This window comes from Podarcis tiliguerta (assembly GCF_965153285.1).
Source record: "Podarcis tiliguerta genome assembly, chromosome: 8".
Lineage (NCBI taxonomy): Eukaryota > Metazoa > Chordata > Lepidosauria > Squamata > Lacertidae > Podarcis > Podarcis tiliguerta.
Window position 1 is genome coordinate 71,877,114 of NC_139541.1, and position 27,975 is coordinate 71,905,088.

Sequence of the window (27,975 nt, forward strand, 5' to 3'; positions counted from 1 at the left end):
GAGCCAGAGTGGAGAGACACAATTTTTGCACCCCCCAGGGGCCAACCCCTAGATACACCCTGCTCTTGATTCACAGGTGTCAGGCAGCCCATTCTCAGATCCCTTCTTCTGCGGCCATTTGTTGCTTTTGGAACCCAATAAGAGGAACCGGACTGTGACAGCTCAGCTGGTCTCTTCCCTTCTTTGCACCTGACCCTAACGGGAGACGCAACTGAGTGAGGTTTCCAGGGGTTGCTATTTAAGCTGCAATAAAGAACCACTGAGCACAGTAGGCTTTCTGACCTCCCCTTCGTAAAAGAAAACACTCAAGGTGGGTCTCCTTGGCAGGTCACCTGTCCAAGGGCATCACAGCTGGAAAGGGATGCAAGGGGAAAAGAGCTTGAAGCTTCCAAATGTTTCCAGGAAGACTGGAAGTTTGGTCTCCTTTATAATGACAGCGACAATCCTGATCCTCTCCCTGCTCTGCAAAGGTAAGCATGACAAGATGGATGTGTTCTTGGTCAGAAGGGAGATGGCCTCTGGAACAGGGGTTGTATGGTACTCTGATTGAAGAACCGGGTTTGCTGGCATTTGAGGGACGGGTGCTCCTTGATTCAGCCTTGCATCTAGATTGCCAGGAGGTGATGGTGGTCAGGAATGCCTTTGCCCAGCTTAGTAGAGATGCTTGGTAGGGATGCAGGAGAGGGCCTTCTTGGTGGCTGCCCCCAGACTTTGGAACTCCCTATCCTAGAGAAGTTAGACTGGCTCCCTCCTTGTTGCCCTTCCACTAGCCGGTGAGGAACAGACTTTGGGAACTGACTGTTTTAAATGAAAGGACTGGTGCTGTGCAATTTTATTTTGTTTGTGTATATATATATATATATATAGAGAGAGAGAGAGAGAGAGAGAGAGAGAGAGTTGTTGTTGTTGTTTTAAAAAATATTAATGTTTAATTGTTGTTTAATTATTGGGATTTCCCCCCTGTACTTTCAACTGTTCATATTTTATCTGTAAGCCACCTTGAGTCCCTGTCAGGGGGAAAAGTGGGGTATCAATAAATTATTATTAACAACAACAACAACAACAACAACAACAACAACAACAACAACAACAAGCTGGTGTATCAGCTGTACCCATTCCTGTGTAGACTAGGCTACAGCAGTAATTCTAAACATCAGATAGTTGTTTATTTCCTTGACATCTGATGGGAGGGCATTCCACAAGGCAGGCACCACTACTGAGAAGGCCCTCTGCCTGGTTTCCTGTAACCTCACTTCTCGCAGTGAGGGAACCACCAGAAGGCCCTTGGAGCTGGACCTCAGTGTCTGGGCTGAATGATGGGGGTGGAAATGTTCCTTCAGGTATACGGGTCCGAGGCTGTTTAGGGTTTCAAAGGTCAGCACCAACACTTTGAATTGTGCTTGGAAACGTACTGGGAGCCAATGTAGGTCTTTCAAGACAGTAAGTCTTCCCCTCAGTTCATCCTTGTCATGCTCCAAAACTGCTGCCCCTACATTCCCTGTCCCTTTATTGGCTCTACTGATGTTCATTGGGCTAATAAGGAGCTATGGAGATTACTAGGACAACCGAGAAAGGGTGTGTGTGTCTGACATCATATTCCCCTCCCTGATATCTGTGCTCTCTCTGACCTGGCAGATGGAGCTCTGATGCATCCCACGACCCCCTCAGATGCCTCCCCAAGGACCATAGGACTGTAGCCTCATGTACAGAATGGGGGTGGATGGCAAACGAAATATCAGATAATTTTAACCCATTAATTTCTCCCCCTTTTACTTCCTCCGGCAGGTATGGTGAGTCAGCTAAGCCCTAGCTTTACATTGACAATGCCTGCCTCTGTCTATGTGCAGAGAAGCCTCTATGTTCACCCTCCCTGCCAGTTCACCTACAACCATCAGCACCAGAACAGTTCGGAGAAGCTATTTGGTTACTGGTTTAAGAATGCGGAGACAAGACACTATCTTCCCTCTTCCAAAGGTGTCAAAGGTGATCTTGTGGCCACCAACGATGAGAGCCAGAGAATCGACCCCTCCATCAAGAACCGTTTCCAGTTAGAAGGGAACCCAGAGCAAGGCGACTGCTCCTTCAGCATCAATGATGTCCAGTTAGAAGATGAGGGACAATACTTCTTTAGAATTGAGAAAGGACGGGAAGTCCTCTATAGCTATGTGGATGCTTCATTTCAGCTTCTTGTCACAGGTAGGTGGGTTTTCCATTCCTCCTCTGCTTACTGCTCCTTGTTGTCCAGGGGATGGTGCAGGGCGCTCAAGCCCTAAGCCTTTTGCAGTGGACCTGGTACCTCTTGCTCCCTTAATAATTCAAATTATTTTGCTTATTGGTTGGTTAGATGCAGTGTAAAACATGATGCTGATGTAAGTCCAGCCAGGCACCATCTTGATTTCCCAGATCCAGCTGGGAATTTGCACATGCAGTTTTTATTCAAGTTTGTGTCATGTACCTGTGCCTTGCATCCCGTAAGTTTCTCACAATGCCCCTGGTTCCTTGACTAGTTTGTTTTTATTTGATGCTTCCTGGTTAGAGAAAAGTCTTGTATATAACTATGTCAAGTACAGCCTCGCCTCTCCCTGGAACCAGAAAGGAGAGAGAAAAATGCAAATTGGTTTGTTTGCATAAGATGCTTACTTGATTTACAGTGGTACCTTGGGTTAAGAACTTAATTCGTTCTGGAGGTCTGTTCTTAACCTGAAACTGTTCTTAACCTGAAGCACCACTTTAGCTAATGGGGCCTCCTGCTGCCACTGCTCTGCCGCTGCACGATTTCTGTTCTCATCCTGAAGCAAAGTTCTTAACCCGAGATAATATTTCTGGGTTAGCGGAGTCTGTAACCTGAAGCATATGTAACCTGAAGCATATGTAACCCAAGGTACCACTGTATTTTGGTTCATAGAATTGTAGGGCTGGAATTATCATGATTATGTCATGATTATGCAGAGCTCTCCACAGAGTAGAAGGGGACAGGTCTCTGCCCCTAAGTGCTTGCAATCTGTAACTCCCTGGAAGAAGGAGGACAGCATAATGGAGTCCAGGTATCAACCGGGGAAGAAAGAATATGCATTATTTCAGTTACAGGAAGAGTAAGATGTGAGGACTAGGGGTTGGGCCAAGGACTTCAGAGAAAAGGTGGGTCTGGGGGAAGCTCCCAGAGTAAGTAAAGAGAAAGAGGAACATGGAATCGCTGGAAAGGGGAGGGAGTGCTTGGAGACCCCATCCAAAACCTCCTGGTCAACTGAGCCCAAAACATAGAACAGCTCTGCATGGAGTCATCAGCGCAGCGTGGAAGCTGGGCTTGCAAATTGCCATAACACTCTGCTTAGCTGACATGGGCAAAGCTTTCACCTGCAAAATCAGGCATCCTGCATTGCAGGCAAAAACACTTGCTATTTGCAAGTGGACTAAACCGGACAAAAGGGTCTCACAACCTATATTCCTAACACTATACCGCTACTTGAATTTTGTGTGTTTAAACTCCGCTCTCGGGGGGCTCTCTCCCGCTGGAGTGTGCAAAGCCCCATGTTTCGAATCAAGGTGCCCAGCCAATTCTTTCATTATTTGCCCCACACACGTCAGTCACAGGGATTCATATCTTTCTTCCCACATAAGAACACTCTGCTGTTTCACATCCTATTCAAACACTATGAAGTTGGGGGTGGGGGTGGAGGGAGGAAGGGAGTTTGGTGATTCTACAGAGGTCCCTGAGAAGTTCACCACAGTAAACCCTCTGTAACAAAACAAAACAAAATCCTCATAAAAATTAATCAGCACCCTAGTGTGAATTTCTCCTGATAAACATATTTTTGTGTGTAATATTGACTAGTATAGTGGAGTTCTTAAAAAAAAAATCATTACTTTTCTGTAATATATCCATTTTTCTATACATTAGTTGGCTGGAAAGCTTCATCTCGAGGATTGGAGAAGAGTGAATTTTGAAGGGCAGCTCAGTTTCAGCTTGTGGGTTGGTTCAGAAAGTGTGAATTAGGTAGCTTCTTGTTAAAATACCAACAAAACCAATCCCCTCCCCAGCCCTAGTTTCAACAGACTCTCAAGGCATCATCTCCTTAAAATAATCCCAGCAGCATCTTATTTACAGGACCGCCTCTCCTGGTATGCCCCACAGAGGACCATAAGGTCCATGAATAACCATAGTTTAGAGGTCCCGGGCCCTAAGGAAGTCAGACTATCCTCCACCAGGGCCAGGGCCTTCTCAGTGATGGCTCCAACCTGGTGGAATGCTCTGTCCCATGAGACTAGGGCCCTCCAGGATTAAACCTCCTTCCATCAGGCTTGTAATACAGAGCTATTCCGCCTGGCCTTTAATTTGAATTCAGCCTGATCTTTTATTTCCCTTCTCTTCCCTCCCCTCCCCTTTTATGAAGATTACCCGCTCTTAGACCCCACAGCTAATTCTCCCCTGGCCTCCTCACTGGCTCAAGTAGGACTAATTCAGCCAGCTAGCCCTGGTGATTATCTAATGCTTATTAGATGGATTTCCCCTAAATTGATTTCTGAACTTTGAATTTTATTGTTATTCATGTTTTTATACTGTATTTTATGCTGCTTTTGCAATTAAGTGTTTTAAATTTGTTGTTAGCCGTCCTGAGCCTGGTTTTTGAACCGGGAAGGGTGGGGTATAAATAAAAATTTATTATTATTTTATTATATATTATAATCTCTGTATTAGATAACATTTTCAGCATTGCTTGTTGTCATCTGCAGTGCGCCCTCTACTGCTCTGTTGCGCCATCACAGTCAGAGATTCCGTCTGTGTATATAATTACCGTATTTTTCGCTCTATAAGACGCACCGGACCACAGGACGCACCTAGTTTTTGGAGGAGGAAAACAAGAAAAAAAATTATTCTGAATCCCAGAAGCCAGAACAGCAAGAGGGATCGCTGTGCAGTGAAAGCAGCAATCCCTCCTGCTGTTCTGGCTTCTGGGAAAGCTGCGCAGCCTGCATTCGCTCCATAAGACGCACACACTTCCCCCCTTACTTTTTAGTAAGAAGAGACCTGCTCCCTGCACCCCAGCCCTCCAGGCCAGCTCCAGTGGCATTTGGGTGGGGAGGTCCTCAGTGAGAATGATACTAATGGGAACCTTCAGGTCTCTTCCTGGGTCCGAGGAAAAGAGGCCACCAGCTTCTTAAACTGGACAGGAACCCTAGATGGAGACCTTGCCATCATCTGCCTTGGGATAAGCCCTTTTGGAAACCACACTCTGCAGTTTCTGCTAAACTCCACTACAACAGGTAATAAAGTGGACGCCAGACTTTAGAGGTTGCATCCAACTAAGTTCTACTCAGAGAAGTTCCATTGGCTAGACCTAAGCTGATCAGGTCCATTAATTTTAATGGCTCCACTCTAGGTAGGACTTGTCTTGGATACAACCTTAGGAATTTTAAGGACTGCTTAAGCACAGTGGGGATTCAAATGACTATTTGTGGGTGTTGTTGTTGTTGTTGTTTAGTCGTGTCCGACTCTTTGTGACCCCATGGACCAAAGCACGCCAGGCACTTCTGTCTTCCACTGCCTCCCGCAGTTTGGTCAAACTCATGCTGGTAGCTTCGAGAACACTATCCAACCATCTCATCCTCTGTCGTCCCCTTCTCCTTGTGCCCTCCATCTTTCCCAACATCAGGGTCTTTTCCAGGGAGTCTTCTCTTCTCATGAGGTGGCCAAAGTATTGGAGCCTCAGCTTCACGATCTGTCCTTCCAGTGAGCACTCAGGGCTGATTTCCTTAAGAATGGATAGGTTTGATCTTCTTGCAGTCCATGGGACTCTCAAGAGTCTCCTCCAGCACCATAATTCAAAAGCCTCAATTCTTCGGCGATCAGCCTTCTTTATGGTCCAGCTTTCACTTCCATACATCACTACTGGGAAAACCATAGCTTTAACTATACGGAGCTTTGTTGGCAAGGTGAAGTCTCTGCTTTTTAAGATGCTGTCTAGGTTTGCCATCACTTTTCTCCCAAGAAGCAGGTGTCTTTTAATTTCGTGGCTGCTGTCACCATCTGCAGTGATCATGGAGCCCAAGAAAGTAAAATAGCTTGTCTAACTGATGTAAGAACCTTTTAATGAACACATACAGGCCACATTTGATCATCTGGTCGTTGTTCATTCCTTCCTTCATTATTTTATTTGTTTCCCTCTTTTCCACAAAAGAAATCATGATCAAAGCAGCTTGTAACAACAGAAACAGGAATAGAGTGATATCTTGGTTCCCAAACTCAATCCGTTCTGGAAGTCCATTTGACTTCCAAAATGTTAGCAAACCAAGGCGTGGCTTCTGATTGGCCCCAGAAACAATGCCGACAGCCGAAAAGGAGATTCGTCTTCCAAAAACCCTCGCAAACCAGGACACTTACTTCCAGATTTGTGGCATTTGGGAGCCGATTTGTTTGGGAGCCAAGTCCTTCGGGAGCCAAGGGACCATCTCAAAATCAAGCCTTGGAAGAGCAATTTCATAGTAAAACTGCAATAGCAAATATAACAGCATATTTAAAAACCACAAAATTTCAATACTATAATTATAGCAAGACTGCATTAGCAACATTACATCTCCTGGCAATAGGAAAAGTAGAATCATAGAATCATAGAATCATAGAGTTGGAAGAGACCACAAGGGCCATCGAGTCCAACCCCCTGCCAAGCAGGAAACACCATCAGAGCACTCCTGACATATGGTTGTCAAGCCTCTGCTTAAAGACCTCCAAAGAAGGAGACTCCACCACACTCCTTGGCAGCAAATTCCACTGTTGAACAGCTCTTACTGTCAGGAAGAGTAACAAGAGAGCATGACTGTGGTAACGTAACCCTCCGCCTGCCCTCTGCCACTCGGCCACCTGCCCTGTCTTAGCTCTCCGGCCAGACAGGACCTCTGAGTAGCCCAGGCTAGCGGGGGTTACTTCCTTACAAGACAGGGCAAAAGATACTGGTAGCTGCCACCACCCCTTTAACCCGGGGGACTCCAAGTCACAGCCTCAAGGGGGAAGGCTGCGCCTTAATTAGTCTGGTTCCCCCCCCAACCCTGCAGCTTGTATCTGCAGGCAGAAATACACACGGTAGGCGTAACCAAGCGGAAGGCAAGGATTAGCTAATTCCCAGAAAGGCACACGACTAAAACAGTTTCCTTGCTTAAAAATTTATTTTAAAAAAGAAGAACATAAGAACACTTGCAAACTTGCAGGCACATCACTTGAAGGTTACAAAAGTAAAATAAGAACATTGTAAAGTATAACTAACTCTCTACTTACATCACACTATTGGTAGGTTAAGATAGGAAAAGTCTTTAAGTCCGTGGATGCAAAGAACAGCAATTCTCCAACACAATAGGCGTCTGATTGTCGGCTAATTAGTTGTAGCTCCCAGCCGGGCCCAATGCGGATTGCATAGCGCCCTTGACCATTCATTTCTCAAGTCTCTTATCCCCAATACACACGTGGGAACGGAACCCCAAGACCAATCATAACTTTAGATTATTTTCAAATTCACCAATGACTGACTCGCTGATTAATCCATCTAACACTTGGCAGCTGGAGCAATTAAGAACCCAGAGCCAGATCAAGGGGTGTCCTCCCTTCCTTGATGGTATGCAGTTGTAAACACTTAGGGAGATAACATCAGTGAGAAAATGGGAACAGCATAGGACCCAGGTGTTAGGTCCTTCAGTAAATCAGTTTATTCCTCTCCCCCATAAACTGCTCATCCTGGAGCCTGTTAGTCTCGGGTTAAAGCAACAGAATTCCTTTCCCAGGGTCCTTGTGGCTTGTTGGTTTCCCACAAGGCTTCACTCCCTTACTTAACCAAGGAATGGCTTTCAGAAATATACTAACTTTACTACAATGACAGTTTCACCAGTTGCACTTGCAACTGTACCTTCAGCAAAAGCACAATTTCAAAGAGTCTATTTACTCAGGCTACTAAAGGCAACCCAGTTTACCTCGGGATCAAGGCATTTTTCTGGGACCCACATTAGCTTCTGCATTTGAATTGCAAATTACGTGGCTAGTTTAAGCCAGCTGGAATATTGCTTTTTTAAAAGAAGTTAAACCAGGAAAGTGAATTGGAGATAAAACGAAGGATACTGCTTCTCTGCAGGGATTCATTTGTTTATTTTGTTTATGTGTTTATTTTGTTTTGACCAGTCTTCATAAAAATAAAAATCCCAAGAGCAGTTTCTACCTCCCTCCTGTTAAATTAACAAAATACACAATAAAGCAGTAAAACGTATACTGACAATCAAGTAAATAGTCCTGCCATTACAGAATCCAAACCATTAAAGAAAACTAGAGCAGGAATCCTAATAGAAAACCAAACAGCACTACTCTGGCTGAAAGAGCTGTGTTTTCATGCTATGCCTGAAACTCAACAAGGAGGGAGCCAACTGTACCCTTAGGGGGAGACAGTTCCATGGATGGGGTAACACAACTGAAAAGGTCCTCTGCACATTACAGCCCCATGAGCTATGCTCATCAGTGGGATTAGAGGGTCTCCTCTGTAGATCTTAAAGCACAGGCTTGGCTTTTCTATTTGTTGTGATGAGAATGAGAGTCTGAGCTTTGGGCTTCTGCACTGCCCAGGCTTCTTTGTATGGGAGAGAAGGAAGCTCAAACCTTTTGTTTGGGGCTTATAACAAAACCACAGTTTCCTGTTCGGAATATGAGGAACTGTAGTTTGTACAAACCACAATCACCAAGATCCAGATTCCCAGATGCTCTCACGGTGGTGATGGTCTATACTGGAGTCCTGGGGTTCTCTAAACACTATTGTGCTTCTCTGATCTTCTTTTCTTTTTTTTTTTTTATAAATTTTTTATTGCGTTTCTTTCCATAATTTTATAGGTTTATAAACAAATAAAGTAGTTACAAGAAACAAATTTTCTCTTTTTTAACAACAAAAACAAAATAAAACTTGGACTTCCCCACCCCTTCCGATTCTGCGTTCTTTGCATTAACAATGTCAGCATTTTGTTACCTTATTTCATACCTTGTTGTAACTTTCGAATGTTATGTATCCAAATACAATATATTATATCTCAATTTCAATACCTTTAAAATAAACATAACATATTCAATTTAAATTGTCTCCTTTTCTCTTTTGTCACTAATTTTACCATTTACTTAATCATATTCGCAGAAGCTTAACGTTTCCTAATCATGCACTTTCTTAGGATTCATACAGCTTATAATATTTTTTCAGATAATCTTTAAATTTTCCCCAGTCCTCCTCAATTGTTTCTTTATCCAAATCTCGGATTCTGCCGGTCAGTTCAGCTATCTCCATGTAGTCCATCAACTGCGTCTGCCAGTCCTCCAGCGTGGGCAAATCTTGTGTCTTCCAACTCTTTGCAATGAGTATTCTTGCTGCTGTGCTAGCGTACATAAACAAAGTTCTATCTTTCTTTGACATTTTCTGGTCCACCATGCCCAACAGGAAGGCCTCTGGTTTCTTAGGAAAGGTATACCTAAATACCTTTTTCAATTCATTATAAATCATTTCCCAGAAGGCCTTCACTTTTGGGCAGGTCCACCAGAGATGGAAGAAAGTCCCCTCTGCTTCCTTACACTTCCAACATTTGTTGTCAGACAGGTGATGCATCTTGGCTAGCCTGACTGGGGTCATGTACCACCGGTATATCATTTTCATAATGTTTTCCTTCAAGGCACTAGATGCCGTGAATTTCATTCCGGTGTTCCATAACCTTTCCCAGTCTTCAAACATAATATTATGTCCAACATCCTGTGCCCATTTTATCATAGCAGATTTAACTGTCTCATCCTGTGTGTTCCACATAAGCAGCAAGTTATACATTCTAGATAAAATCTTGGTCTTTGGTTCTAACAATTCTGTCTCTAGTTTCGATTTCCCCTCCTGGAAACCAACCTTTTTATCCATTTTAAAAACCTCTTGAATTTGAGCATAATGTAACCAATCTCGCACCTTGTTTTTTAATTTGTCCTGGCTCTGCAACTTCCAACCGTCTCCAATTTTTTCAATTAATTCCCAATATTTCGGCCAATAGGCCTCCATATTGGGTCTTTTTCGAGCTTTGGCCTCCACCGGTGATAGCCACCTCGGTGTTTTACTCTCTAATAAGTCTTTATATTTCATCCAGACTGCAAAAATCGCTTTTCTGACAATATGGCTTTTAAACAATTTGTGAACTTTAACCTTGTCATACCATAGATATGCATGCCAACCAAATGCATTATCAAAACCTTCCAGATCTAGGACGTCGGTGTTTTCTAGCAAAAACCAATCTTTCAGCCAGCAGAAGGCTGCAGCTTCATAGTACAACCTCAAATCCGGCAGGGCAAACCCCCCTCTTTCTTTTGAATCAGTTAATATTTTATACTTTATTCGGGGCTTTTTGCCCTGCCAGACAAACTTAGATATATCCTTCTGCCATTTTCCAAAACATTCCTCTCTGTCCACGATCTGTAGGGTTTGAAACAAGAATAACATTTTCGGCAATACATTCATTTTAATTGCTGCAATCCTTCCCAACAAGGAAAGTTTCAATCTTGACCAAATTTCTAAATCCTTCTTTACTTCCAACCAGCATTTTTCATAATTGTCCTTAAATAAATTCAAATTTTTGGAAGACAAATAGATCCCTAGGTATTTCACTTTCTTTACCACATTTAATTCTGTTTCTCTCTGAAACCCCTCTGTTTCTGTAAGTGTCAAATTCTTGGTCAAAACCTTGGTTTTTTGTTTGTTCAACTTAAACCCCGCCACCTGACCAAACTCAGATATAAGTTCAAGAACTCTTTTTGTACTGGATTCTGGCTCCTGCAATGTCAAAACTAGGTCATCTGCAAAAGCTTTAAGTTTATATTGTTTCACTCCGACCTCTATCCCTTGTACCAGCCGGTCCTCCCTTATCATGTTCAATAGCACCTCCAGGACTGAAATGAATAAAAGAGGGGATAGAGGGCACCCTTGTCGTGTCCCTTTTTCAATTTTGAACTCCTCCGTCACCACATTGTTCACTATTAATTTGGCCTTTTGCTCTGAATAAATTGCTCGTAACCCATTTTCAAACCCCCGCCCCACTCCCATCCCTTCCAAGTTTTTCTTCATGAACATCCAAGATATATTGTCAAATGCTTTCTCCGCATCAACAAAAATTAACACCGCCCTTGTGTTCCTGTTAGTTTGTAAAAGTTCCAAAATATCGATGATGTTTCTGGTATTCTCATATAAATGTCTACCAGGGAGAAAGCCTGCTTGGTCTTTGTGAATTACTTCAATTAAAACTTTTTTAAGTCTACTTGCCAAAATGTCTGCAAATATTTTGTAATCCACATTCAGGAGTGAGATGGGGCGGTAGTTCTTGAGTTGAGTCTTTTCAGATTCTATCTTAGGTATCAATGTGATGAACGCTTCTTTCCACGTTTCTGGTGCCCTCTTCCCATCCATGATCTGGTTGCATACCTCCAACAAGGGTTGTGTTAAATAGTCTTTCAAAGTCTTGTAGTATTTGGAGGTAAGCCCATCCGGGCCTGGAGATTTGCCTAGTTGCATGTTCTGAATGGCACTTTCAATTTCCTGGGTGGTTATTGTAGAGTTCAAGATTGATCTTTTATCTTGAGTTATTTTTGATAGTCCATTTGTCTTTAAAAAATGATCTATCTCTGATTCTTTCTGAGGCCCCTGTACATAAAGTTCTTTAAAATATCTGTGGAAGCACTTCCTAATTTCCTCTGGTTTCTGCACCGTTCTTCCTTCAATCTCTAGATTTGTAACTGTATTCAACTTTTGTCTTTTTTTCAGCTGCCAAGCTAGCAGCTTTCCACATTTATTTGCTGATTCAAAGGATCTTTGCTTCATCTGTTTTATTTTCCATTCAATCTCCTGATTAATCAATTTTGAATATTCTGCTTGATGGAATTTAATTTCTCTCAACAGATCCTTTGACTTTGGTTTAGTTCTCAATTTTTTCTCTCCTTGATGTATTTTCTCCAGTATTTTATCTTTCTTTCCATTCCAGAGCTTCTTCTTAATTGTATTCTGTTGTATCAGAAACCCCCTCATGACAGCTTTGCTTGCGTCCCAGATCGTTCTTTTTTCTACTGTAGTATTCAAATTTATCTCAAAATAGTCCTTTAATGTTTTTTGGGCCTTTTTCACAATCTCTTGATCTCTTAAAAGAGTGTCATTCATTCTCCATCTGAAGGAACCGGTTTGAGTAAGTCTGAGATCTAATTTCAGAGCGTTGTGGTCGGAGCATGTTTTTGGGCAGATTTCCACCTTTTTAGTCTTGGGTGCCAGCCCCCTGGAGGTCCAGATTTGGTCGATCCTTGACCAGGACAGGTGGGCCTCAGAGAAGAAAGTTCCTTCTTTACCTAGGGGGTTCTTTGTCCTCCATATATCAATCAAATCCAGATTGTCAGTCATTTCAAAAAAAGTTTTAGGCAGTCTGCCGTCTGATGTTAGATTTTGGTTATAAGACTTATCCATATGTGTAGACACCACTCCATTCATGTCTCCCATCATTATGATGTTAGCATAGTCCAGATAGTCCAGCAGCGTCTCATGCAGCTTCTTGAAAAATTCTGATTTCCCGTCGTTTGGAGCATAAATTCCTAGTATCAATATTTTTTCTCCTTGGGTCTGGATTTCAATTGCCAGAATTCTTCCATATTCATCTTTAAATAAAAATTTAGGTATCAGACTCTCCTTAGCATAAATCACCACTCCTCTTTTCTTTACCTTGTCTGAGGAAATAAACTCTTGGCCTAGTCTTTTGTTGACCAAAACTTTCCTGTGGAGCCTGGTCACATGGGTTTCTTGTAAACAAATAATATCCAATTGTTCTTTCTTCAATATATGAAACAGTTTCCTTCTTTTCTCCGGGGAATTTCCGCCATTTATATTCCAACTGAGTAGCTGCAGAGACATCCTGAACTATTCTGTTACACCTAGAGCGGTGTATCTTCTTTTTCCTCTAATTCCGAGGGTTTAGGCGTCCCTCCGCCTGCTGGCAGAGTGGGTCCTGGTTTAAGTATAGGCCAAAGGGCTGCTGCTTCTTTTTGGAGATCTTCTCCGTGGTCGTGCTGGAACTTTTGTAGATCCTCTGGTAATCTTATTTTAACCTTCTTCTGTTTGTAAGTAAATGATAGTCCTTGTGGGAACTCCCACCTATAAGGGATTGAGTTAAGTCTCAACAACTTAGCCAATTCTGAATAGGTGGCTCTCAGATCCAATAGCTGTTTAGGAATATCTCGGTAGATTTCCACCCTTTTCTCTTGTATCTCAATTGAGTTTTTGAAGTGTAGGCCTAATATTTTGTCTCTCTCCTCTCTTGATCTCAAAGCTATTAGACAGTCTCTAGATCTATCTTTTCTTACCAATCTTCCCAGTCGAAAAGCCGATACTATTTTAAAATCACTTTCTTCTTTTAAGCCCCAGAACTTTGAAAATTCTGTTGTCAAAAATCCAATCAAATCTTCTTGTTCGATTTCTGGGACCGCCCTAAGCCTAAGATTAGTCTCCCGGTTTTTCAGTTCCACCAAAGAGAGATAGGTTTGTTGGTCCCCTATCTGTTTATGCAGAGGCTTGACTTCTGCTTTAACTTCCTCAACCTCTTTTTTAGCTGATGTTGCAATTTCAACGGCTTCCCCTGCCAATTTACGGTTCTCTTCCGTTGCTCCTTGCAATTTTTCAATTGCTTGGGTGTGTTGGGAAACCTGATCTGTCAATTTCTGGATCGAGGATGTAGCTTGGTCAATTTTTGTTGATTGGTTATCAATTTTTTGATTTAATGTTGACAATTGTTCCAAAACTTGTTTCAGTGCTGCCTCTGCTCCTCCTGATGCCATATCTTCCTCTTCAGATTTTTCAGGCTTTTCACTTTCTACTTTTTGTGTTGCAAGCACAGCAGGCACTGATAGTCTACGTCCCTGAGTTAAAGTTGTTTGCAAAAGCTGTGCCTGCTTTTTTGCTTTTTCTTTTTCCTTAGCTTCCTTAGCTTTGGCTGCTCTTGTCTTTCCTGTACCACTCATCAGTCAATGTTCAAGGTCAGATGTTGTAATCCCATGGGAAAGACAAGTCCAAATTTATAAACAGTCTGGAGAAAGAAAGTAAGCAAAAAAACTTTTCCCAGGCCTTTGTTATCCAATGTCCTCTAGGGGGAGTGCCACCAAAAGTTAGTAAGAAGAAGGTAACTTTTCCGCCATTAAAGTTTCCGTTTTCAAAAACAATTTTAAAAGCAAGTTAGTTCCAAAACACTAAGAAAAAAGTCCTGCAGAGCACTTTAAAACGTTTAACAATGTTCCAACAAGGTGCCTGCAATTGTATCCACTCAAACTAAGTAAGCCCAAAAGTTGCACTTCAGTTACAAAAGTATCTGGAAGTTTGTAACAGTTCCGCAGTCAAGCAACTTCACCCGGCCACCCGAAGATTTGGGGTTAGAGTCTTCCCTCGCCCCATGGGGGACCGCTCCAAGTCCAATTTAAACTGTATTTTTTCTTCCTTTAAGAATAGAATTTCAAGTGTGCACGAAAGTCCCACTTTAAAGCCTTAAAGCTTCCCTGTTCACAGCGCTTTCCGCTCTTTAAACAGTCTGCTTTGATCTTATAAGCAGTGCCGGAAGACGGACTTCCTCTTTCTCGTCTCCCGGTTTCAGCCAAATTTCTTCAAGTTATTGTAACAAATCTTAAGTCCTTACTCACGGGTTTGCTGTTTCAGAGTAGTATTTTTTGGAAGAAAGGTCAGCGCTCATCCGTGACAGCCGCGCGGCTTCGCCTCCGCAGAAAGAGCGATGAACTCACAGCACCGCTCCCCCTCCTTCACTCCGGAGCCCCTTACGGGGTCCCTTCCGCGAATTTGGGGTCGCTCCAGGTGCCCGCCGAGTCCCACGGCCACGGACTCTCTCTGTCCGTGGTTTTTCTTGATGGGTTGCCGCTGCGCCGTAGCGAAACAACCCTTTTCTGCGGTGCCCCTCTTCAGAGCTCGAAGAGGTCCGCCATCACGGTTTCGCGCCGCCTCCGGAAGTCTCTCTGATCTTCTTTTCAATCTTTCTTTATCCTCACAGGAGCCCATAATGAGGGCCTGACTGTAGAGCCTGGACAATTGAACGATACTCTTCTCTTACTGTTAGCCCTTTTCCTGATGAAGTAAGTGGTTCTTCTTCTGGCTTTGATACTTGCCTTGGCAGTCAGTTTGACTGAAAAACAAGACAGATATTGAGGAAATGACAACAGCAACAATCAGTCAATCAATTCATTACAATCAGTAGGTCAGAAATAAAAAAAGTGTACTGTACACAAGAATCTCAGAGCAAAACAGAATTCCACATGCAACATAAGAGCCATCACATAAAACTACAGTAATTTTGAATTAGTCCCTGAACATGGCAGTTCATTGCTACTTGTAGAAATTTAACTACTGCCAGTGACTTCTCTGGGTCTTAATCTTCCATTAGGTATTTAACATAAAATGGAACTGACCTCCCCACGAGTTTGGTCAGCAAAGGGACAATGGTATGCTGTTCATCTCTGGCATAGAAATTACAGAACAGAAGGACATGTTTTATAGAGTCTACTTCCCGAGTAGGTGATGCAGGTGGCATTATGGTCTAAACCACTGAGCCTCTTGGGCTTGCCAATCGGAAGGTCAGCGGTTCGAATCCCCATAATGAGGTGAGCTCCCCTTGCTCTGTCCCAGCTCCTGCCAACCTAGCTGTTCGAAAGCATGCCAGTGCGAGTAGATAAATAGGTACCTCTGCGGCGGGAAGCTAAACGGCATTTCTGTGCGCTCTGGTATCCATCACGGTGTTCTGTTGCACCAAAAGCAGTTTAGTCATGTTGGTCACATGATCCGGAAAGCTGTCTAGACAAATGCCGGCTTCCTCGGCCTGAAAGTGAGATGAGCGCTGCAACCCCATAGTCACCTTTGACTGGGCTTAACCGTCCAGGGGTCCTTTCTCTTTCCCTTTTACCTTACTTCCCGAGTACTAAAAGGGGGGAAAGGGTGCCACCGTACCTGTCCTGTAGCACAATAGCAGTAAGAATTTACCCACCCTCCTCCTCAGTCCTCAAAGCATTGTTTTCCAAGCTGGGAAAAAAAGTATAAATCAGCAGCGAATTAGCGAAATATTGGAGCACATCAAATGACAAAGGCTGCAATTGTATGTTCAGTTAACTAGAGACTATGTTCTTAATTAGGGGATGTGGGTGGCGCTGTGGTGTAAACCACTGAGCCTTGGGCTTGCTGATCAGAAGGTCGGTCCCTGCTCCTGCCCACCTAGCAGTTCGAAAGCACATCAAGTGCAAGTAGATTAATAGGTACCACTCTGGTGGGAAGGTAAAAGGTGTTTCCGTGCACTGCTCTGGTTTCGCCAGAAGCAGCTTCGCCAGAAGCTGTCTGTGGACAAATGCTGGCTTCCTCGGCCTATAGAACATGATGAGCGCTGCAACCCCAGAGTTGTCTGAGACTGGACCTAATGGTCAGGGGTACCTTTACCTATGTTCTTAATTTGTGCTTGGATTGTTGTCACAGTTCATTGACTATGTTGTAAGCCACTTTGGTCGCAAGTATGAGGGAATGGGGCATACAAATACAAACTGATGATCCACACCTGGCTATTCTTATATTCTTAATCTCTCCATCGTATTGTTCTTTAGGGTGTTGATATGCTGTTTCTTCTTTCTGACGCTTTTTGGGATCCGAACAAGAGGAAGGTTCCACTGATGCAAGAGGTTCCAAAGAAGTGCTAAGGTGGATGCATGTTTTTCCCCCGTGGGAAAGGCAATGCGATCACATGCCATGCTTGAATTCTGCTGCCTCAAGGAATGACATCGTGCCAATGCAGAGAGAAGCCCCAAGGCACACATACAAGGTCACATGCACCCAAGATTAATCCGAACGAGCTGCAGCTTTGGGGGCTCATGCCTCTTAATTACAAATGTAGATTAGCTTTTCAGTTCCATATGCAGCCATGTACTGGAATAGTTTTTACCAGACTTCATGCACTCAGCTTGTAAATGTAGTGTTGGACTATTATATGACCAGCCCACATGAGGTCAGTCGAGTGCTGGATTTACGTATAAGCTAAACAAGCTATAGCTTAGGGCCCCACTCTCTTGGGGGAGCCCACATTTTTTTTTAAAGGAAAACAAAACTGGATGTACATTTCCAAAATATAAGATAAAAAAACCAAATAAAATAAAACCTACATACAGCAACAGTGTTTTGTGTTGTGTAGGCTCCTATGATGCAAGTAATGGGCCCCGCCTGCTATTCTGCTCCCTAAAATATCACTGGTTTGCTCGTTTCTATATATAGGGTGCCTGAATTCTGCATGTGCAAATGGCTTTAGATAAATTAGCATATAGCATATATTCAACACAAATTAGCATATAGCATAAATTAGCATATAGCATATATTCAACACAAAAAACAGAGGCAATTTGCTGTTGACAAAGGACAGCTAGACATATAAAGGGCCCCTTTATATGAGAGAGTGGGGCCCTAAGCTATAGCTTGTTTAGCTTACATGCAAATCCAGCACGGACTGTGGTACACTTCTGGTCACGTCACCTCAGGAAAGATCATGCAGAGTTGAAAAGAGGAACCAGAATGATGAAGTGGTTTTGAGAAAAGATGAGTAAGAAGGGATCTGATGTAAGTTTAAAAAATTTAATGTGACATAGAGAAAAGTGGGAAAGGAAAAGCTTTTCTCTCACTCACATAGCACTACAACTTGTGGACATGCCTGGATAGCTCAGTTGGCCAGAGCATGGTGCTGATAATGCCAAGGTTGCAGGTTTGATCGCCATATGGGATGGCTACATATTCGTGAATTGCTAGAGGTTGGACTAGACCAGGGGTCAGCAAACTTTTTCAGCAGGGGACCGTTCCACTGTCCCTCAGACCTGGGGGGGGGGGCGCGGACTAAATTTTGAAAAGAAAAAAAAATGAACGAATTCCTATGCCCCACAAATAATCCAGAGATGCATTTTAAATTTTAGATTTTGGAACGCAGAAATAAAGAAAACCATAAAATCATCAATTCTAGCACGTGGGGGGGGGCACTTAAATTATATAATTTGGTATCTGTATTAGTAATTGTATTATATATTGGTATTGTTATAATGAGGCTATTATTGGATTGTAGTTGAAAATTAATAAAAATTATCAGCAGAAAAAGATAGAAGAAATTATTTTATGTAGAACATAGTTAAACTATGGAACTCTCTCTCAAGGGAAGCTGTGGTGGCACACCCTAAGAGGGTCAAACCCTTTACTGTCAAGGGTTTTTGTTTTGCTTTTGTCTGAGTTTACTGTTTGTGCTTCAGGGATAAGAGTCAGCAAGATGTGGAGCTACCTGGGATGTAACATCCCTCAAACCACCCCATCAATGACTTCTGGAACAGGTGTTGAATTGAGTGATTTAATATTTGTATTCTGCTTTTCCAGCAACAAATGTTGAGCTCAGAGGGGTTCACAATGATCACGGTAGCATTAAAAACACCCACAAATATTGCAATCCCTATAATATCAACCACAAAAGTATATAAAGCAAACAGCAACAAACCCATCAAAGCAATAGAATTCAAAGGAGTCATAGTAACTCGTAGTATTGCCAGAATACTTCCTAATCACATGGGAGGATTAAGATTCCAGCATTCCATGGGGTTGAGGTTGGACTAGATGACCCTCCAGGTTCTTTCTGGTTTTAAAATTCTGTGATTCTAGGCTAGCCAGCTCATGGCTACTAAGGGTCTAAGCAGGGGTCAGCAAACTTTTTCAGCAGGGGGCCGGTCCACTGTCCCTCAGACCTTGTGGGGGGGCCGGATTATATTTTGATTTTTTTTTTAATTGAACGAATTCCTATGCTCCACAAATAACCCAGAGATGCATTTTAAATAAAAGGACACATTCTATTCATGTAAAAACACGCTGATTACGGGACCATCCGTGGGCCGGATTGAGAAGGCAATTGGGGCGGATTCTGGGCCTTAGTTTGCCTACCCATGGTCTAAAGTATGTTGGGGATAATTCAGATGGAAATTCCCAGGTGTCAAAAAAGGTTATTTATGTATGCCACTACTGCAGACCATGTTTTGTTAGCCCCAAAATGGAAACGAGTGAGGTCCCAACTAAAGAACAATGGCAACTTAAGCTGATGGACTATGTACAGCCTGCAGACTTAACATATAGGATAAGAGAACAGGAAGAACATACATTTAGAGAAGATTGGGAAATGCTGGAAGATTGACATATATGGGGGGAAATTGTGTACACTTGAACACATTGGCAGCATTGAGATAAATTCAACAGTGTAAATAAGTTTTGATGGATGTAACAATGGACTACCGAATGGTTTAGTTTATGTAAAATATGCAGGGATTTATGATATGCAGAATGAACCATGGAAAGAAAAGAAGGGAAGTCACTGATATCTGAATGATGTTTATATGAGTCTTCTAAATTGTAAAAAAGAAAATTTAACAAAAATTATATGTATAAAAATAAAGTATCTAAATCTTCCGGATGGGGTCTAAACTTCAGTGGAGTCCCTGACCAGTCAGGTGCTATGTACTTCCCAGTTGGAGTCACTCTGTTACTATTCCCTGGAACTCCCAATCACTGAATGGGGGTAGTATCTTATCTTGCTTGTGTTACGTTATTCCGCTTTAAGACTGTTTCACTGCTTTTCATTTTGTATTACACCCGCTACTTAATAAAAGCACTGAACTTCTCTCCACTGGTGTCGCTCTTGCTGCTGAATTCAAAAGAACCCTTGCCTTTGGCAAAACTTTCAGATGGGTGATTTGTCATAACATCTATATTCTTTTGTTTCCTATTAAGATCCTGCCTCGTGCTTATTTTGTTTTCTCTGCTTGAAAGGTCCTAGTGAGAAAGGACCCAAAGAAATGATCTTGCTTGTTTCCCAAATTCTAAGTTTCTCTTTCTAGCGTTTATGCAGAACCCATCCTTCTTATAGGAGAAGTTTATTAAATTTTGCTGACAACACCAGATTGCTGTCCTAATCTTTACATAAAGTATTAAGGAAGTTTTAGCTGGATTTCCAGGACACGTCTGAGATAAGAACTAGCACCAGGGTCAAGAAAATTAATTGGGGGGTATATTTTATACTAGCTCTTCTGGTGCCATGATCTACAGAAATGAACCACACCAAAAATTCAGATTGACACACGCTATTACACATGGACCAGCCCTATTTTAAAATTAGGGGTTCCCTCCCCAATCACCGAAAAAATGTTGTTTTCATGGCTGCATGGATTTCACTGGCCCAGAGATGGAAAGAAGATAAAGTTCCTACCAGAGAAGAATGGCAGATGAAGCTAATGGATTGTGCTGAAATGGCTAAAATGACCAGAAGAATCAGAAATCAGGAAGACCAAAATTTAAAAAAAGAATGGGGAAAATTGATAACATATCTTAAAGACCACTGTAATCAGTTAAAATCATTAGTAGCACTGGAATATTACTTGTGGTCTAAGGTTGAATTCTGGACATAATAGAAGAGGTAAAGGTTTGGATTATCATAAAAGATGTGGGAGGAATTGATTAATAATAGGACCTACAAAGGGGAGGATGGAAGTCCATGAGATTCCTTGGAATCTTGTTTTTATGATTTATGCTTGATATATCTCTGTAAAATTTTAAGTTGAAAAAACAAATAATTTTTTTCTCAATAAAAAATAAAAAGTATTGTTTTCATTTATTCACACAAGAATAAACAATCAACCCTATTAAACATGTGGTTGCAGAGGTAGATTTAGGGCAGCACAAGTGGAGTAGCCACACTGGGTGTACAGACAATGAGGGTGCCTTCTCAAAGCCCAGTAAGCAAGTATCTACATGATGCTTAGAGAATAACTTGCACCTAAATATTAGTAAGACAAAGGAGATGGTGTTGGACTTCCAGAGGAAGAGAGGGGAACTAGCCTCGTCGTATATCGGGGGGGGGGTGTGTGTGTGGAGAGAGTCTCCTTTAAATTCCTGGGAGTTTACCTTAGTGAGGACCTCACTTGGAAAATCAACATAACTCAGGTGGTCAGAAAGGCCCAACAGAGACTCCATTTCCTCAGGGTCTTGCAAAAGAATAATGTTAAACAACAACTGATGAACTCCTTTTACCGGTCCACAATAGAAAGTGTCCTTTCTTATGTATCACAGTGTGGTACGTTGACTTGACAGCCACGGACAGAAAGTCTCTACAGAGGGTGGTGAATACAGCCCATGATATCATGGGCTGTCTCTTGAGTCCACAAGATGACATTGCAAGGGATCATTGCCTTAGGAGAGCGAGAAAAATTCTCAGGGATGACTCACACCCCAGCCATCACCTCTTTAATCTTCTACCCTTGGGCAGGACATATAGAAGCATAATCAGCCGTACCAACAGGCTAAAAAATTGCTTCTAATTGTGGGCTATTAGGCTGTTGAACAGAAAATAACAGCGAAATTGACTTGCGAGGTGGTGTGTTGTTCGATAAGAGATTGAGTGTTTGTGGGGGGAGGCTTGTACAATGATTGTACAATGACAATAAAGGTATAATTATTACTAAGTGCTCGCTTTGGGAAGGAGGTAGGAGGGTTCTGGGACCCTGCCAGAGCCCCGTGCCTCCTTCCCAAAGCTTATCTTAAGCCAGGGCCATGAGGGCTGGTGGGAGGGCATCAAATGTTGGCCTTGCAACAGGGTGACATATTACCAAGGTGGTTGGGTGGGGGGGAGAAGAAATGCTGTATCTCCTCCCCACCCTTCTCCTGATTATACTGCAGAGAGCAGGATTGAATCTTGGTGAGAGGAGAGTACAGTTCTATGGGTAACACACTGACAAAGTAGATCCTTTGGAAGTGTCCATCTTCTCCTCCTTCCTCCACCATGGCTCATTTGCCCTGCCTTTTGACAGCGCTGGATCACTCTAGGTGGGCCAGCCTGTGGTGATCTGGGTCTTTTCCCAACCCAGACCAGAAGAAAACTGGAATCGGCCCAATTTTGGTTTGGGATCCAAGGTTTGTCCAGATCCAGTGTATTGTCCTAATAAAAAAAGGTAAAGGACCCCTGACAGTTAAGTCCAGTCGCAGACAACTCTGGAGTTGCAGCACTCATCTTGCTTTACAGGCCGAGGGAGCCGGCGTTTGTCTGCAGACAGTTTTTCCGGGTTACATGGCCAGCATGACAAAGCCACTTCTGGCACAACGGAACACTGTGACGGAAGCCAGAGCGCATGGAAACGCTGTTTACCTTCCCACCAGAGTGGTACCTATTTATCTGCTTGCACTGATGTGCTTTCGAACTGCTAGGTTGGCAGGAGCTGGAACTGAGCAACGGGAGCTCACCCCGTCGTGGGGATTCAAAGTCCCAACCTTCTGACTGGCAAGCCCAAGAGGCTCAGTGGTATTTAGACCACAGCGCCACCCGCGTCCCTATCGTCCTAATTATTAATGAAGTAATGCCAAGATTTCCTTGGATAATATGATAATTGCTTTCCCCGTCCTTCCCTCCATCTTGAAAAAAAAGTATTGTTCTGTATTACAGCATTTCTATATATTTTATATTCAGACTTTTGCTGAAAAAGTTTGCTCATAGCAAAATAGCTTGCGCATTTTATCTTTTTATAGCTTTGTGTGGCCCATCATTCCGTAGTTCTGTTATAAACGTATTTAAAAATATGGAATAACCTCACTTGACTTTCTTATAGAGAAACATTTATGTATATATTTTGCAAACACAGCAATCCTATGTGACATAATATGATTCCCTTCATTATGCAATATTAAGAGTTCCAACAAGATGCTTACAGTACAGTTGACTGCAGTATTTGGAGATCTAACAACCAGCTTATGTATGAAATTGCACATGAATCAGAGCACTGGTGGCTAAGCAACCTGTAGAAAACCAAAAAATTACCTAATTGACTCATTTTCTCCACTTTCCATTGCGGCTTTCTGGGACAAAAACTGAACGGTGTGTCCTGTACTTAGTTTTCGCATTCAATTTTTACTGAATTGCACAACAATGTAAATCATCTTCCTCTTTCCTCTTTCTGCTTCTTCCTCCTGTTGCTCGCAATATTAAAGCGTGCTGTTTTAGCAGAATCCGACCACATTTCCAGAGTACAGACAGAAGTCAGAGACACGGCAGAACTCATCATCCTCCCGTGTAACGTAAGTACATCAAGGTGGGGCAGGAGGGTTGCCATCTCCCCGTTTCCTGAAACAGTCTTAGAATAGATGCACAACAGGAGAAATTTAGTAAGTGCAACTTCGCTCATCACTGTATCCCCTTCAGGGGAGAAACTGCCTCTGTCCCAAATGCAGCTCTTAAAAAAAGCACAGGTTGGGGAAAGAGAGAGAGAAAGGGAGCAGTAACAGTTCTACACAGAGAGGAGAGTAAAGGCTGGACGACCCGAGGCAGGTAGCTCAACTTTGGAGAAGAACATCTCTGTCTCTTCCTGGCCCCGGTAGATTCCACTAATTAAACCCATTCCCTTCTCTTTCCACACTGATCTGCAATTTTCTAAAGGTCCTCAGAGAAAACACGTTTAAGTACATATTTTTGAAAGCATTTCCTCTCAGAATAAGGCATGGGCAGAATTATTTTCTCTTAAAATGATTACTTTTAAATTTTTTATGTGTTTTGGTGGGATTTGATATTTTCTTGAGGTGGCAGCTGGATTGCAAAAACCAGAAGTAATGATGCCCCTTTCCAAGGCATCAACTCAGGAGGTGCAGAGCTGGACAGTTGCCATTGCAAACGACTCTAGTGTCTGTGCCCTAAATCACATCCATTTCTGCTTCTAGTCTCTCTTGAGTTAGACTCTTAGCACCAAGGCTATCCTAATGTGTGAGGGAATAGGACACTGATTACCAGTTGCAGAGAATCGCAAGAGTATAGTTGTGATCAGGTCCTGCTCTGGTTATCTCCCGCTTGGACTACTGCAATGCGCCCTATGTGGAGCTACCTTTGAAGGTGACCCAGAAACTACAACTAATCCAGAATGCGGCAGCTAGACTGGTGACTGGGAGTGGCTGCTGAGACCTACATTGGCTCCCACAATTCAAAGTGTTGGTGCTGACCTTTAAAGCCCTAAATGGCCTCAGCCCAGTATACCTGAAGGAGCGTCTCCACCCCCATTGTTCAGCCCGGACACTGAACAGGGCTGTCTTGCCCATAGGTGCTAGGGATGCAGGGCACCCAGACGCCGGGCTCTCAGGGGCACCAGGCTGAGAGTATGGGGCCCGAGAGTTGTCTGGTCTTTATTACATATTTGTTTTGAATGTTCATGGAACTGTTATATGACAATGAACATTCACCCTGGCTTGCTTGTGCAGTAGTTATACACCTTCCTGAAAAAAAATAATTTGTTCATCCCATATTTTTCTGTGTATTTTCCTAACCATGAAGAGTCTGTTGTTTTTAATTCAAAAAATAGATTCATTGCACTTAATGCTTTAATTCACTTTAACTGTGCAAACCTAAGTTTCACCTGCTAGAATTCCTCCTGTGAAAGTACTGAGAGGACCATAGATTCCAAACCCATATGGATGAATGATAAGGGAACAATCTTTTGGATACTTAATATCTCTACAAAATAACTCAGGGCTAGGACTTGAGACATCTTCGGGCTGGGAGAGATTTTCTCCAGGGAGAAAGAAGCTGTGTTTTATAAAATGGCCCCCTTTATACCACTGTTAAGCTAGAGGAGAAGCCCGCCCTGTGCTATGTACTTTGAAGGAAACTCTACTCCCCCCGGAAGGATCTACCTCACCCTCCTAGCTTCATGTTCTTCCACTGTGTAATCTAAACTCAGTTTGTGAAACAGCATTTCGTCATCCTTGGTTATGTTTCCACCTCACACCAAGAAAGAGCTTAAGCTAACCTTCTTGAGGCTTGTGGACATCTTCGGCTTTCACAAGGCAGAAAAAGGACCTGCCTTTACCAAAACAGCTTAGCTGGGGGGTTAATTTGATGGGTAAAAAGAAAGAAAACCAAACCATAGGAAGATGTGGAAATGTGGAGCAATTCACCTGAAAGAAGGGAAAATGGAAAAAAAAAAACTGAAATCGACCGATTCACTTGTCTCTAATGCAGAGCCACATTCTCCCCCTCCCCTTCCACTCTCCTCCCAATAAAATAAAAAAAATATATTTTATCAGATGTTTGGAATTGTCCCCCCCCCCTCTTTTTCTTTTTGTTGCCATTTTTACAGGGGACCTGGGCATGATGTCAAGCTAAGTGTGACATCGTTTGGCTGGCTAGAATCTCAGTTGGCGTTGTGTTTTGCAACACCCCCAGTGGCTCTGCTGGAAAAGAAAGTTAAGAAACAGTTCAAAAGCAGGCAGAGAGCCTCATGGGCATGGCAGCAGGTCTTCTGACATGCCGTCGTGCCCATGGGTGTCACATTAGTGACTGTTGCCCTAGATCAGGGATGTCCAACCAGTAAACTGCGATCGACAGGCCGATCCCTGGGTGATAGCAGGGTAAAAAGAGCATCCGGGCCTACCCCTTCGCTCTGTCCTTCAATCATGCACGATTGCAAAAACGGAAGATGGAGACATCGCTGCAGGGTTTAGTACCTGGGGAGCATTTTATGGCTCACCCCCCCTAAAAATAGCTCAACAACTTTGTGCCCCCCCCCATGGCTAGATCACTGCTATCCCCCCCCCCCGGGAGTAGATTGCAGTCTCTTGGGAGTTGGACATCCCTGCCCTATACCATCAACTTGAAGAAGGCAGCATCTCTTGAAGCAAAGTGTAGAACTAACCTTTTAAAAAATGAATTCTTGAGAATGGATCATAGGCACACAGGAAGTGTTCTTGTACAGAGTCAGACCATATCTAGCTCAGTATTGGCAATGGCTCTCTAGGGTTTTGTGTAGCATTCGCTACCAACCCAGATGGCTGTATAATCCTATGCCCTTCTAAAATGTGTGGTTTTGGGCGGGGCTGGGGCTATTGGGTTGTTACTTTTGTTATGTATTTTGTGGTTTTATATCTTGATTTTATTCTGTGAATAAATTTATAAATTCAGTAAATAAACATAAAAATAAAAACCATCCTAGAAGGGCTGTGACTATAAGGAGGATGACTGAGGGGGCATGGCTGTGATGTGACATGGCTGCAAGTATCATGAAGGGACCCTATACTTTATTAATTTAGCACTACACTCCTGTGCAAACACCCTTTTGACTGAGCCAGGTTTCCACCAGCCACATAGTTGGTGTCTTATAGGGCAAGTGGATGTATCTTGGATAAAATGGCCTGACAGGCGAAACTGGGAGGCGTGGTGAGTCTAATGAGTGCTAGGGACTAGAGGCTACCCTCTCCTTCTCTGGAGACATTTGATTGTCTTCTGTGGGAAATGGATGGATCTGATCCAGCCAAGGAATAGGGACCTTGGAGCTCCTCTGGTCCAACCCTTGCTCAGCTCCTTATGTTCTTCTCAGTCTCTCTCTCTCTCTCTCTTTCCAGGTAGGAAAAGAAAGAAAACACGACTGCCGAGTCTCCGTTGGAGGGAATGGAGTACACAACTCTACCGCCACTTTTCACTGTTCCCGACAATGCTTCTAATGCCTCGATTGTCCCCTCTCTGGGGAAGAAGGCCAATGGAGGGACCTATGACTTGTACAAGTGGATCAATATTATCACTATGATCATCTACAGCCTCGCCTTCCTGCTGGGAGTCATCGGTAACGGGCTGGTCATTTTCATCACCGGCTTCCGTATGAAGAAGACGGTCAACACAATTTGGTTCCTCAACTTGGCCATTACTGACTTCACCTTCACCTTCCCCCAGCCCTTGACTGTTGTCTATATTGCCCTGGATGCTCATTGGCCATTTGGCCTGGTGATGTGCAAGCTGATCAGCACGCTTGCTTTCTTCAACCTCTTTGCCAGTGTTTACCTCCTCATGGTCATCAGTATCGACCGATGCATTTCTGTGTGGTGCCCTGTATGGTCTCGGAACCACCGGACGCCCCGGATGGCTTCCTTTGTGTCGCTGGGTGTTTGGATCCTGGCTCTGGTGCTGTGTTCACCTTACTTACATTTCAGGGACACCGCCCCATCCCCCAATGATCAGAATGTGATCAACTGCTTTAACAACTATGGCAAGACCAGGGAGGAAGTGAATCTCAACCGACAAGCTCTCATCATCAGCCGGTTCATCTTTGCCTTTGCCATTCCCTTCAGCGCCATCCTCGTTTGCTACGGGGCCATTGTCCTGAAGCTAAGGAGGGACAGTTTGGCTCAATCGAGCAAGCCCTTCAAAGTCATCACAGCTGTGATTGTGGCCTTTTTCATCTGTTGGTTCCCTTATCACGTCTTCTCTTTCCTCGAAACAAAACTTCTCGTGCAGCCTGAGCTGTTGGGGGTTTTGCGTATTGGCTACCCCTTTGCCTCCGGCTTGACGTTCATCAACAGCTGCCTCAACCCAATCCTGTATGTCTTCATGGGACACGATTTCAAGGAGAAGCTGAAACACTCTCTCTTCTCTGCCTTTGAGAACGCCTTTTCTGAGGACAGCAGCCAGAGCACTTCCAGAACCAAGGACAAGTCCTCGGTTGAGTTAGATGCCCAGCCATGAATACTGTTTTTTTCAATTGTTTTTATTAAAGATTTTCTTGAATTAAAAAAATACATATAGTGTCTCTGTTTTTCCAACTAAAGCATCCATGACAGATGGCTACCCAACCTCTGCTTAAAAACCTCCAATGAAGGAGAATCCACAAGCTTTCAAGAGAGATCCTTCCACTGTTGAACAGTTCTTACTGTCAGAAAGTTCTGGTGTTTAGTCAGACTCTATCTTGTTACTTGAAGCCATTGATAATTGTGCTGTGCTAAAGGTACTGAGATGTGTAAGGAGACCCCTATCTTCCTGCCGGAGCTACAATTCCCAGAGCTCCCTGTGAAGAGGAATTGATTGTTAAATCAACCTGGCAACTGTAGCTTTGTGAAGGGAAGAGGTGTCTCCTAT

General features: G+C 43.2%; 2 protein-coding genes across 2 annotated transcripts; both read left to right on the forward strand.

Moving 5' to 3' along the window:
• Positions 1 to 321: 321 nt before the first annotated feature.
• Positions 322 to 17,001, forward strand: LOC310684676 (sialic acid-binding Ig-like lectin 14). Its single transcript, XM_083456140.1, has 4 exons — positions 322 to 470; positions 1,786 to 2,196; positions 15,055 to 15,136; positions 16,646 to 17,001. The coding sequence occupies exons 1-4, from the start codon at positions 362 to 364 to the stop codon at positions 16,710 to 16,712; spliced, it is 669 nt and encodes a 222-aa protein (XP_083312266.1). The 5' UTR covers positions 322 to 361; the 3' UTR covers positions 16,713 to 17,001.
• A 6,080-nt stretch (positions 17,002 to 23,081) lies between these two features.
• On the forward strand, positions 23,082 to 27,636 carry LOC310684136 (chemerin-like receptor 1). Its single transcript, XM_083454618.1, has 2 exons — positions 23,082 to 23,165; positions 26,472 to 27,636. The coding sequence occupies exon 2, from the start codon at positions 26,518 to 26,520 to the stop codon at positions 27,583 to 27,585; it is 1,068 nt and encodes a 355-aa protein (XP_083310744.1). The 5' UTR covers positions 23,082 to 23,165; positions 26,472 to 26,517; the 3' UTR covers positions 27,586 to 27,636.
• Positions 27,637 to 27,975: the final 339 nt, after the last annotated feature.

Coding starts and splice junctions, on each gene's coding strand:
- LOC310684676 (XM_083456140.1), top strand. CDS start 362: ATGCAAGGGGAAAAGAGCTTGAAGCTTCCAAATGTTTCCAGGAAGACT. Junction 471..1,785: donor CCTCTCCCTGCTCTGCAAAG/GTAAGCATGACA, acceptor TTCCTCCGGCAG/GTATGGTGAGTCAGCTAAGC. Junction 2,197..15,054: donor ATTTCAGCTTCTTGTCACAG/GTAGGTGGGTTT, acceptor TTATCCTCACAG/GAGCCCATAATGAGGGCCTG.
- LOC310684136 (XM_083454618.1), top strand. CDS start 26,518: ATGGAGTACACAACTCTACCGCCACTTTTCACTGTTCCCGACAATGCT.